The 13,912-nt window shown below is 36.7% G+C and overlaps 1 protein-coding gene across 1 annotated transcript in view; it reads right to left on the bottom strand.

The window, feature by feature from the left end:
- Window positions 1–13,912, bottom strand: part of LOC141295399 (doublecortin domain-containing protein 2C) — a 49,731-nt gene that overhangs the window by 24,401 nt on the left and 11,418 nt on the right. The window contains exons 3-9 of the mRNA XM_073826605.1: window positions 13,665–13,741; window positions 13,254–13,385; window positions 13,040–13,186; window positions 11,414–11,468; window positions 5,803–5,896; window positions 2,668–2,768; window positions 2,406–2,558 (exon numbers count right to left, since the gene is read on the bottom strand). Coding sequence (XP_073682706.1) covers window positions 2,406–2,558; window positions 2,668–2,768; window positions 5,803–5,896; window positions 11,414–11,468; window positions 13,040–13,186; window positions 13,254–13,385; window positions 13,665–13,741 — 759 coding nt within the window. The remainder of the gene's footprint in view (window positions 1–2,405; window positions 2,559–2,667; window positions 2,769–5,802; window positions 5,897–11,413; window positions 11,469–13,039; window positions 13,187–13,253; window positions 13,386–13,664; window positions 13,742–13,912) is intronic.

Genomic DNA, 13,912 nt, shown 5'->3' with positions numbered 1-13,912 from the left:
GGTGGCTGTTCTGACTAAAACACTATCATATAATTGAATCTGTTCATCAATAAAAAGCGTAATTCTAGTAACAGTAGCAGGCCATATAATTCAAAGGCGCGTCAACGGATGAGGTAATATTTATTTTGAAGCATGACTCATATATAGTGAATGAAATGTTTTAAGAAGCTTTCAAATATATCATGCTTTCAAGAAGCCTTCTTAAATTACATGCTTTTAAACATCAGAGGGTCTATGAGCACTCACCAAAGCAGCATTTTTACATTATGATTGCTTGCCTACTTAGCTCAGGTTCTAGCGCAACAACATATTCGTTATGCTTTGTTCTCATGCGAACACAATGCGGCTGCCATTGTAAAATATATCAACTCCGTGACGGCAAATTAAAACCGTCACCTCGATATGAAAAGCACGGCAGCTTCATAATAACTCATTATCACAAAATATCTATGCCATAATATACACGTTACTGTCAGATTCTTATGAAATAGATCTATTCGAGGGTCATAATCAAGCCTTACGATGCCGGATAATAAACACGGCTGGACAGGAAAAGAACAGCGTGTCGCGGCTATGTGTGCAATGGGAATACAAGCCTTCAGTGTGCGAATATTTATTGGACATTGTTGAGTGCTAGGGAACATGGTTAATGGTTAACATTACGCAGTCCTTCTGAGCAAGTCCTGCAAGATTACCACTTACATGTCTTTAGTGCCGACACTGCGAACGGTCGTAAAAAGGAGCCCTCATCCGCTCTTGTAAATCAAATCATGTTTTGAGCGGTGATGATGATTCTGCCAATTAGTTGAGGCTGGACTGGTGAGAATTACTACTCACTATTACACATGGTCCATTCTCGAGATCTATAGCCACCCTCGATTTGGCAATCTCCATACAGGACTAAATGTGATAAGAAATGAATTATACTATTGATGAGGTCCTTAACAAGGTAATAACCGCGCTCCCCAGTCAATAATTATTCCGATAAGAATATCTTTATTATGAAAATGCCGACTACAGCAGAAAGTCACAGCACCAAAACAATACCCAGCGGTGTAATTGCCTTTGTCTGAAATTATAGTTTTCATTAAATGGAATGCTGCATGTTATTGATTGTTTAAATAAGACTCGATATCTTCCTGTTTCAAAGCACTGTGAAATTGCATGGCATTGTAATATTCCAAAGCATTGTTGTGTCTGTTCATCAATGTTATGAGATTCACACTATAACGAGTCAAGGACTATTGGCCACAATAACTGCTGTATCTAAATGGGCTAATTTTATGGGGTTAGATCACAGACTAAAAAAAAGCAAATCGCTGCCTCTCTCCTCATGACCTCTTCTTCTGTGTGAACAGAATGGAGAGGAAATATGGCAGACTTGTGCTGCGTTCCATTCAGAATTGATGGGACATTTCTACTAAAGCCATAACCCAGCTAACAGGTAACATTCTCGGAATTTTGGCTGATGTTGTTAAAGAGATAGTCCATTAAAAATGAAAATTCAGTCATTAATTACTCAACCTCATGACACTCCAAACCCGTAAGACCTTTGCTGATCTTCGGGACACAAATTAAGATATTTTTTATGAAATCCGAGAGCTTTCTGACCCTGCATAGACAGCAATGCAACTGACATGTTCAAGGCCCAGAATAGTAGTAAGGACATCGTTAAAATACTCAGTGGTTCAAACGTAATGTTATGAAGCTACGAGAATACTTTTTGTGTGAATTACCTGAATTACCTGAGTAGCTATTACTTTATGCCTAAATAATATGTATAAAAGCATAAAATAAATACATTTAAATTTATCAATCATTTAGTCTAAATGATCTTATGAACCACTGACAACTCCTAAATAACTGGTTTGTTAAAAATATAATATTTAATTTAGAAATTATAAATTGATCATTAATAAATTATGAAAAAACAATTATTATGAATCAAGAACAAAGCATCTATAGCTGCATTTATAAACTGCTTACTACCATCTATTAATGTAGGGACAATGCTTTATACATGATGAATTGACTACTAATGCTTAACTAATGATTCATAGTGTGCAGTTATTATAAAGTGTTACCACAAAACATTCTTAGAATGTATTTGTGTTAGCTGGGAAAGGCCTTTGCGTTACGCTGAAGGAAAAAAATAGCATTGTTTTTGTTACTTTTGCAGGTGTTTGACTGTCAAAATATATGTCTCAAAACAACCACATTGTTTTGAGACCACCAATACTAATGGTTATTTTGTAAGTTTAAAATTCAGTCAACAGTTTCAAATCCACAGAAAAAAAAAAAAAAAAAATCTGATCTAAGAGACTGGTCTGTGGTCAAATGCCAGTAAAATAGACAAAAGTAATGAGCTGATTGAATATTCAGATTCTATGCTCAAGTCCATTTACCTTATTGGTTCTGAAAGCAGACAACCTTGGTGAAAAATCAGCATTTGTATGGTTTGGATGGTTTGTAAAGTTTTTGGCAGGGCTATCACCACCACTTCCTGGTCTGGGGTCTTTGAAGGTGTCTTGTTCCTCCTCAACTTCTTTTACTTCCATCTGTAGAGTAGGAAAACATTCAACTTTTATATTGCTGCATCCTAATTTTTGTATTCAATAATCTGCATGATTGAAATGTCTCATCATGTAAATTGCGTGTCATCTTCACCTGTTCAATGGGAAGATCCACCTTCATATTTTCATCTTCCAGTACTTCTGATGATACTACGGCCTCCTTTCTTTTGTTGGTGGCTCTGAAGACGCTTTTTTCTGAAGTGGGCGATAAATCCTAATTACATGCTGATAATATGCTGGATGCAAACTTTAGTACACACACAATTCACAATGTTAAAGTTGAGGACTGCATTAACTATCATCCTAAATATTTAATCAAAAGCAACCATTCAGGATTTTACTTTAACTTATAAGATAACAAAATAGGAGGTGCATGTTTTTCTAACATTTGACGGGCATACATGATAGAAAATGTTTAAAATCAGAGCAGCATGAAGCAGGATCAGGTTAGTCCATTAGTAAGAACCTTGAGAGCCTGTTTTTTTCACAGATGAGCTTCGTTGCTCGCAATGAAAATAGCTAAATGACACTGTAAATAGACAGGCCCTGTTGCAACTAACTACAAATCAATTAATGTTTGTTACAAAACGCTCAATATCTTCTCTCAAAACACAGACTATTAACACAGACAAAGGAAAAAAACCTGTCTGGAGATGAAACGTCTTGTTTCAGCAGACAAGACATGAGGGTTAAAGTGATAAACACTCTTCAGCATTACCCAGAACACTTCACCTCACATCAAATCAAGTCCGTCCGAGCTCAGCACTTCACAAAGCATTTAATGGGCTTTCTTGATCCTGAGATGCAAACTGCATTCGTCGGTGCCTTTGACATTCAAAGGTAAGACAATCTTGGCTAATGATAAGCTGACAGCAGATGCACTCCTCCTCCAGTAGGTGATGGGAATGGCTCTCGCAGTCATGGCATGTTTGATTACCCCTCTGCAGCGATTGATGTAGATAAAAGGAGGTTTCTCGTTTTATTTTTTTTCGGTTTCTGCCATTAGGAATGGCATTATGTGGATCTTCTGCCCCATGGGACATGATCAAGTGTCCAGAGTAGGTATGAGCCTTCATTGGGGGCTTTTATAAGCATGGCTGCAGACATACTGTACCGTCCGAGTCTAATGTGAGATCTGCATGAGTGAGGGAAACTCAACTCCATCACAAGGACTGCTGGCTCGGCTCTTATGAGCAAAGTGATGGCAGCTCCGGAGCGCCTGCAATTACTCAATGAATGACCTCATGGCATGTAAAAGACACAATGCACTTGCTCAGTCAAAGTCTTGTTTGGTTAATCTAGTGAACAAAAAGTGTCAATCTCATGTGCCCTCTCAGATTTGTGAGCCAGATGTATTTTGTATAACTAATTACTGAATAAAAGTATTCATTTTTTAAAGGGATAATTCACCCACAAATGAAAATTCTGTCATTGATTTCTCACCCTCATGTCGTTCCAAACCTGTATGAACTTCGTTCATCTTCGAAACACAAATTAAGATAATTATGATGTAATACAAGAGCTTTCTGACACAGCATGGACAGCAACACAACTGACACGTTCAGTGCCCAGAAAGGTAGTAAGGACATTGTTAAAATAGTCCATGTGACATCAGTGGTTCAACCGTAATGTTATGAAGCTTTGAGAATACTTTTTGTGTCCAAAGAAAACAAAATCAATGACTTCATTCAACGATTTCTTCTCTTCCATTTCAGTCTTCAACCACTGATGTTACATAGACTATTTTATCAATGTCATTACTACCTTTCTGGGTCTTAAAGGAGTAGTTCACTTTCAGAACAAAAATTTACAGATAATGTACTCACCCCCTTGTCATCCAAGATGTTCATGTCTTTCTTTCTTCAGTCATAAAGAAATGGTGTTTTTTAAGGCAAACATTGCAGGATTTCTCTCCATGTAATGGACTTCTAAGGTGCCCCCGAGTTTAAACTTCCAAAATGCAGTTTAAATGCAGCTTCAAAGGGCTCTAAACGATCCCAGCCGAGGAAGAAGGGACTTATCTAGCAAAACGATGGGTTATTTTCTAAAAACATTTACAACTTATATACTTTTTAATCTCAAACGCTTGTCTTGCCGAGCTAGACAAGACAAGCATTTGAGGTTAAAAAGTATATGCTTTTTTTTTTTTTTTTTTAGAAAATAACCCATCGTTTTGCTAGACAAGACCCTTCTTTCCTTGGCTGTGATCGTTTAGAGCCCTAGAAGTCTATTATATGGAGAGAAATCCTGAAATGCTTACTCAAAAAACATAATTTCCTTACGACTGAAGAAAGAAAGACATGAACATCTTGGATGACAAGGGGGTACATTATCTGTACATTTTTGTTCTGAAAGTGAACAACTTTAAACGCCCTTTAAACGTGTCAGTTGCGTAGCTGTCTATGCAGGGTCAGAAAGCTCTCAGATTTCACCAAAAATATCTTAATTTGTGTTCTGAAGGTCTTACGGGTTTGGAACAACAAGAGGGTGAGCAATTAATGACAGAAATTTCATATCCCTTTTAAGAAAATGTTATATTGTATAGTCTTATGATATAAGCCTCTATATGCAACAGAGTGAGAGAGATTTGGTGAATGAAAGCGAAAGAACAGAAACCAATATAGAGAACCAATAGAGAAAAATCTGAGAGAATGAGAGAGAGAGAGATTTCTCATGAATAACTTATGAACATTTTGATTACCTATCAGAAAAAATGGAAACATTTTGTTTTCCCTGGCATAGCTAACAAGGCACTTGCATACATTTTAAACAAAACGGCCTGATTGAATTTATCTATGATTTAAAGCCCTCCGCAGCATTTGAATCCATGCTGAGCTTTAATATTCCTCTCACAGGACGGCATTCTATCCAAGAACGAGAGCGTATTTCCCTAATGTAGGTGGGCTTTAGAGAACAGCCTGTCAATTCAAAGCAATTTGTGGCACGCGCACACGCACGCCCGCGCTCGCTGTATTGCGCCGCACACATGCAAGAGTACAAGATCCCGCTTTTTTGGCACTCTCTCTCACTCCCTTAATCATAAATGCATCACAATCACACAGCAGAGACGGTAAAAGAGAAAGACGGAGGAGAAAATAAGACTTCTACAAAAACAACAGCCACAGTGCCTATCAGCAATTATGTAAAACGCCTGTATCTGCCGAAGGAAGAGGCGGGAAATGGAACTGGGAGACAGAAGGAAAATCGTATCACAACTTGCCACACTCACCCGCCGTAGCAAAGAGATCTGGGATTTTCGAGGCCGACCCGTGGTGTTTGGCGTAAAAGACGGAGCCAGCGCTGTCCACTCCAGGCTTTGCAAACTACAAGAGTTAAAAAAGCAGTCTTCAAATAAAGACCATACATGGCTTTGATTCGATCTGATGCTTAAAGTGTGTCTACAATCCTTTGATAACAAGAAACAACTGTGTTTCGAACACAGCCCGTTCTTCCTCTTTTACTCTCTTTTTCACATTTTCCATTGACCTCAATTTTTCATGAGCTGATATGCTTTGTAGCTCCCCAGCGACCGGCACGGTATTGAATTCATCTGGTTCCAATACATCCCATGCACAACCTATCAATCACCAGAGAGCACAGCAAACTAATCATTTATTGATGAAACAGGGCAGCCATGAATTTCTAACTACAATAGTCTTATTTATCAAGCCAGATCAAACAATGAGGATCCAAACAAGCTTTAAAAAAGAGACTTGGAGCGAATAACTTATTCTTCAGCAGACAGCAGACAGTTATTGATGATGAAAAAAGAAGACTGGGGCACTGGAGACACAAAGAGAGACAGAGCAGTGGGAAGAGGAGTTTAGAGTGATGCTTTGACAGCAGGATGCATGTCTGAATTAATACTCCCACAAAAGGTAATTTTCTTCTAGCAGTCAGTGCATACCCGATCTACCATTGGGAGCAAGGTGAGCCATTTCTGGCGCAGTGAGGGAAAGAGAAGGCTTAATACATTTTTCTCCAGCTCTTGCCACTGTTAGTTGGCTCCATAGAGAGGCAGCTTGGGGGTACTTCACTGATCTCCGTCTTCCACTGGTACACACTTCGGGCAATGGTGTTTGCAAGCCCACTAACATGGGGCCTGGGGAATAGCGGAATATTTGTTCTACTCGCTTGCTTTTTTAAAGCAAACTGTGCCTGACGTGTCTTTGAATTTGAACAGACGTTGGTGGGCCAAGGAGAAATAAAACAACAGAACTGACAAAACTTCAGCTGGAATATTCAATTCAGTTAGTCTGAATTCATTCAGAATTCAAATTCATGAATGAAACTTTCAGGATGAACGTGCCAAATCTTAATGTATTATTATATTAGTGAGAGTTTTTGAATAGTTCAAGATCTCTTTTAATTTAGTCCCAGCTTCAGACAGCCTCCCAGTGAACCACTCACAGTCCATTCAATAACCAGTTGATTCATGTTGCACAAAACTGGCAACACCACTCGAAAAGTTTCAATCTGATTGGGCGGTCTAGCAATTTCACCAGTCCATTGAGGTTCACAAGTCCACCTCTAAACAAATGCATGTTTAAAAGATGCTGGTTAATACAATGAGTGCTTCTGGAAGAACTAATCATTGGATGTGATGCCAGGTTAATGCCATCCAATCACTGAAAAACATTCAGTGTTTTTCTACACCTATCAATTATTGTGTTATCTAGGTATCTATTTCAGATAAAAACTCTCCTAAATGGCACATTAAAACAAAATAAACTCTCGCTGGACACTTTTTATGTCAGTCTGATGATTCTGTTCCCATCTAAGTGGGTGATTTTTGACTGGAATAACGCTGCCTTCATGTGCTAAAATTTCCTGCTTTCCACTTCTCAAGTTGTAATTACAAGTTTGACGGGTTCAAGTGTTTTGTTGTCAGAAAGAATAGGAATTATGGCGGGACACCAAGTTCATTCTTGCCTATTTCTTGGGGAAATCTTATTAAAGCCAAAATGGAAAGTCAATATCACATGGATATTGAATAAATTGTAGGGTCCCATTTGTTGACAACTGTATAAACATTAACCACACTAGTGTATACATCCAATGCACTATCTAGGAATTTCAGTCAAATAAATGCATTTCCACTGTGGAAAATACATACAATGTGCATCAAATGGTCATGCACATATAGAAATATATATATGACTGTGTCGGCAAGAGAAATCAATGTAAGTCTTGTGGAAAAAATTAATAGAGCAGTAGTCCTCTCTCCCACCCGTCGAAATCGGAAACTCGGGTATCAAATATGCTGTTTACATTTTTTAAAGGATTAGTACACTTCTAAAATAAAAATTTACTCACTCTCATATCTTCCAAGATGTTCATATCTTCCTTTCTTCAGTCAAAAAGAAATTAAGGTTTTTGAGAAAAACATTTCAGATTTTTCTCCATATAGTGGACTTTAATAGGGATCAATGTTTCAATGCAGGTTCAAAGGGCTCTACACGATCCCAGCCGAGGAATAAGGGAATAAGCTGAGGAATAAAGCCATTTTCTAAAAAAAATAAATAAAACTTTATATGTAATATAACCACAAATGCTCGATGCACTAGATTGCCTTCACGCATTACGTAGTTATGTTGGAAAGGTCATGCATGATGTAGGCAGAAGTACCAACCCAGTGTTTACAGTGGTAGCATCAATCCAGAGTGATGTGATAATGACTCTGAAGCCAGGCGTGGAAGACCCCCTGCTGTATTAGTGAACCACTCCCCTTGCCTACGCAGGACAGGCCTGACAGAGAGCAGCTGGATGGGTGTCTCTACCAATCCCCTAGAGAAACCAATGCTACTCCAAAACAGGAAGCCACCGCGGGGACAGCAGCAGGTCTGACATGAGCAAGTCATCGGAGATATGAGGGGACAGCTTCACCCTGCAGTGGCATGGAGAGGGTCTGAACAGCTTTACTGCCTCTGCATGTCACAGTCATGGATGTGTGGCCTCTAGTACAAGGGGGTGTGATCATCTCTGTCGCTATTGCACTTTTCCACCCGTGTCAACTTTGCTGACACCTCGCTCAACATCTGTTAGGCCAGTAGGAGAATAAACACCAAATGCTACTGCTTTCATCTGCCGGTGCAGTGCCAGCTCTGTCACATGAAAAAAAAAAAGCCTGTGCAGGGGGAAAAAAAACGCTGAGGTTTCTAATAATACACAAGCCCCTTTATGCAGTTTACATGACAATAAAATATAGGTTTAAGTATACGGTATTGATTTCCAGGGGAAGATGAGATAAAATCTTCTGTAATTCAATTTCATTATCAAAATGTTTACACTGGAATGACATCATTGGATAAGGTAAGCAGCAGGCAGAGAAAAGAAATGTGTTTTGGTGGAAGCCATAGCTGGGTCTTTGTCTCCCTCATGTGGTAAAAACAAGATCTGAAGAAATAAAGCTATGAAGGAAAAATATCATGCTGTTGATTAAAAGAAAACATGCATAGCATGCTATGTAATTATGGAAATTATTATTATAATTTTTTTTTGTAAGTATATATAGTATATTACTTATTTTAATTCAATAAAATTATACAATTAATTATATACACTACATCATTCAAAAGTTTAGGTTAAGATTTTAAAGTTATTTGAGAGAAGTCTTCTATGTTCACCAAGGCTGGATTTATTGGACTGATTACAAATGAAAATCAACTGTCTCTAATACTAATATTTTAATAATAACGTTTTTGGTAGTCATTGCCCAAGTCTTCAGTGTCACATGATCCTTCACAAATCATTCAAACATTCTGATTTGGTGCTCAAGAAACATTATTTGTTATTACTAAAATTAAAGACAGTTCCACAAGCGACAAAAATTTTTCCCCGAATTGTGAAGAATAGAACTGAAGAAAAACATTTATTTGAAAAAGAAATCATTTTAACAAAATGTTGTGTATTTGAACCCTTTCCAACAATGACAGTATGGTTTTGAGATCCATCTTTTCACACAGAAGACAACTGAGGGACTCATATGCAGCTATTACAGAAGGTTCAAATACTCACTGATGCTCCAGAAAGACGCATTAAGAGCCAGGGGTGAAAACTTTTTTAATTTAAAGATCAGGGTAAATTTGACTTATTTTGTCTTTTGGGAAACATGTAAGTATCTTCTGTAGCTTCTGAAGGGCAGTACTTAAAAATGTACACATCTTTATTCTTTTCAAAAGTTTACACCCTTGGCTCTTAACGCATCATGTTTTCTTTCTGAAGCATCAGTGAGAGTTTGAACTTTCTGTAATAGTTGTCCCTCAGTTGTCCTCAGTGTGAAAAGATTGATCTCAAAATCATACAGTCATTGTTATAAAGAGTTCACTTCAAATCCACAAACTGCTGGAAAAATTTGATTTCTCATGCTTCATCAGCTTCAATGAGTGGAGGAAATAATTTGAAGAAAGTGGCCAGTTTAATTGTTTAGGACAAAGGGACTCATTAACAACTATCACTAAACAAAAACATTTTGTATGATCCCTCTTATTTTGATAAAATAATTAACATTTTGCATATTCTGCAAGGTGTATGTACACTTTTGACTTGAACTGTAATTGATTTGTAAAGAATTTTAAATATATAATATTAAATAAAAAAAACATTTCAAACACATAAACATGTGCCTTTAGATCTAAATCACCCCAGATCAAAATGTTTTTAAGATGGCGAGAAACAAACTTAATATACTTTGTCAAAACATTTGTCTGGTAATGTAAAGGTTTGAATGAATATTACAGATTCTCTGCAGGGAAAACAAATATGTGATTGTTTGTTCTCCTCTCAACAAATACAGATTACAGGTGAATGTAAACAGATTATGGAACTGCACCTTGGAATTTAATGACACCTTGATGAGACTTTGATTGCTATTCCATCTTCGTTGTATCAAAGATAATTGGCCACTTTCTTCAAATTATTTCCTCCACTCAATGAAGCTGATGAAGCATGAGAAATCAATTAGAGAACAACACACATGGAGCAACCACAAGAGCTTTCCCTTCTAACATCAACGGGCAAACGGCTTGCCGTCATTTTTCTTATTCACAATAACCAGATGTCTCAAACTTCACTTTGGAGAACTCCGGTTCCCAGTCCACTAAGTGTGTATTTTTTCCCCATCACTTATTTGCCAGGTCTAGCTCTTATTGTAGTCTGGACCATCCCAGAGCATCAAGTGAACACGCACACTATCACAAAACAATTTATCCTCATTCTGCGGGTACAGGGGAGGGTTTCAGCGCCTTCCCCTGGTGAGGGAGTTCGGCTCTCACTTGATCAAGTAACACAAACTCTGAGCGTTGGGACAGTTTGAAAAAGGAGAGGTGAGAAGAACTCAATACCTCCTACAGACAGTGATTGATGAGGGGAATGTACTCACTCCCAACTCGCACTGCCACATATCAGCCTGATTGGAGACATTGAGATCCTGTGACAGTAACATTTTTCTCAACTATCTGATCTTCAACACTAATGAACAGTAGCCAATTTATATCTGGCCCAAATTGAAATTTTCTCGCTAACTGGTTTCGGTCTGAGGGGAAAGGGATGGGTGCTGATCAAGATCATTGTCTTGTAAACTAGCTCTGCTCTATGTTTAATCTCCATACTACAGTTCAAGAAGAGAGCAAATAAGATTAATATGGCATTCTACACTGCCAAAACAGGCTCATTTGCTTGTGTTCATCCCTGCCTTCTGAAAATTTGCCTATTACTCTTTGACTATGCAAAATCAATACCAGCATTTTCATTAAATATTTAGATAATATAAACACACCAATGCCATCTATAATATGAATATGTTATCCATTAAAAAAATATATATATTTCATTATCCTTACCAAAGTTTTGTCCTGTTTTTCTTTTTTTAGTACTGGAAGAATGCCATTGTTGATCCTATTAAAAGAGGAAGATAAATAAATAATTAACCAAAAACAAAAAAAAAAAAGAAAGAAAATAATTTGTTATTATTTACTTGTACTCTAGTTGTTCCAAATCTGCTTTCTTTATTTTGTGAAAAACTATGATATTTTGAAAATCAGTCGTAAGTAGCACGGGTATATTTGTAGCAATAGCCAACAATACATTTTATAGGTCAAAATTATTGATTTTTCTTTTATGCCAAAAATCATTCGGATATTAAGTAAAGATCATGTTCCATGAAGATATTTTAATTTTCTACCGTTAGTATTACAAAACTTAATTTTTGATTAGTAATATATAATGCTAAGAACTTAATTTGGACAAATTTAAAGGCGATTTTCTCAATATTTTGTTTTTTTGTTTTTTCAGATTCAAGATTTTTAAATAGTTGTATCTCAGCCAAATATTCTATCCTAACAAACCATACATCAATGGAAAGCTTATTTATTCAGCTTTCAGATGATGTATAAATCTCAATTAAATAAAAAATGAACCTGGTTTTGTGGTCCAGGGTCACATATATTTATTTTCTATTTATATTCCCTAATAACCAAAATGTTAGGGTTAGTCAGATTTTTTTAAGGTTTAAATACAGTACTTTTATTTAGCAAAAGTGACAGCAAAGATATATAGATAACTTTTTATTGATTAAAGAATCCAAAAAAAATGCATCTTTTTCTGAAAGATCAGAGACTGGAGTAATGTCTGCTGAATTCAGCTTTGCTATCACAGGAATAAATTACATTTTAAAATAAATTACACTCCATTAAAAAATATTTTCTAATTAAAAGGGGTGGGCGATATGTCCAAAATCATCTATCGTGATATAAGTAATTTTATCTCACAGCAAAAATATATCACAATATAGTTATTTTTGCTTTAAATATTTTTGATACCACAGAAATTTCACCAACAGAAACTAATACTAATCTAAAAAAGAAAAAAAAATTCAAGGTTTCCGAAGACAAGTAAACAATCAGCAATTAAATAAGAATAAGAAACTAATTGCAATAGGACAAAAAACTACAGCAGAACAAATAAATAATAAATGTTATACACTGTATAAAGTAATAAAATGTATAAATCTACTGCATATTTTTTGCTGTGTAAATATATATATATATATATATATATATATATATATATAGCTATATATATATAGAAATTTAAATTACAAAAATGATTTAGTCAAAGGAGGTGAGAGATTTTCTCTCTTTTGTTGTTTGATTACCATGAAATAACAGACAGTAGGAATATTAGACTGCTGTCACTTTAAGAGCTACCCGGATCCAATATACTGTTACATGTTTTTTCTTTCTCAGCTGTTTGCTTTCACTTACAACCTAAATTACTGTGTTCCTGAGGATACTTGCAAAGACGGATGTGTGTCTATTTAAAGACCTAAAAAGTCTACAAAAATAACTCCATATAATACTCCTGCGCTCTATTAGCAAAATCTTCATGTGGCAAAAGGTGGTTATTGATGGCCAATTTTACTGTAAGAAGGTTCAATAAAAGAAAATAAAAAGAATAATATTTCTTACACATCAGTGACATTGTGGATTACTCCTCTGCTTGGAGCCAGATGATATGGCAAAGACCGGAACCTCTCTGTCCCTACAGCAACATAAAAGTGGTTGTTCTGTAGCTCATACGATCCACGTAAAGGCCTCCCATTCAGCATGTACAATCTGAAAGGAGTGAGATCAACATTATCTATATGTCCATTTTACACATGAACATAGATGTAGCTCATACCTGTGCACAGCTCCAGTCCGAAGATGAACTCTCTCGGTCACCATGGCCAATACGTTTTCCCAGCTCGCAAGCGTGTGTTTTGGAATCAGCACCCGTGCTGGAGGAACCAAGATATCTCCATTGGTAAAAACACTACAAGATATAATCAAATTTGCCACTTAGAACCCCAACCCACACATTTATGCTTACAAATATGTTTTGTTATCAAAACAGAAAGACGAAATCCACTAATATTTAACAACATGAGGAAATGAGATGCCATTAGAGATAAATAATTAAATAAAGCAAAGTACATCGGTCTGATTTTATACCATTAGACAGTATTACAGTTTTAAAGAATTAGACTTTGCCGTAGCCTGAGGCTTTGCCATTGAAGACTTCCAATAGGGACACATTAAAAGCAGGGCTCACTTGATGATGCACGACTCATTACCGATTCTCTTCCATCGAGCTGGGACAATTATTCTGCTGTGAACTACAGGTTGGATCTGCAGTGGAGACAAATGAACAGGACCCCGCTGAGCATCACCGACAATAACTGTTCTCCTGCTCATTTAGGGCACTTACACATCTGGTTTTCTTCAATCAGCCGTCTTAAATGCTATGTTGGTTGTTGTTCAGATGGAAACAAGGGGCTAAAAGGGTGGCAGACAGTGACA

Source organism: Garra rufa, chromosome 21 (assembly GCF_049309525.1).
Source record: "Garra rufa chromosome 21, GarRuf1.0, whole genome shotgun sequence".
In the NCBI taxonomy this organism is placed as follows: Eukaryota; Metazoa; Chordata; class Actinopteri; order Cypriniformes; family Cyprinidae; genus Garra; species Garra rufa.
The sequence above is the reverse complement of the archived record's forward strand: the minus strand, read 5'-3'. Positions and strand labels throughout refer to the sequence as shown.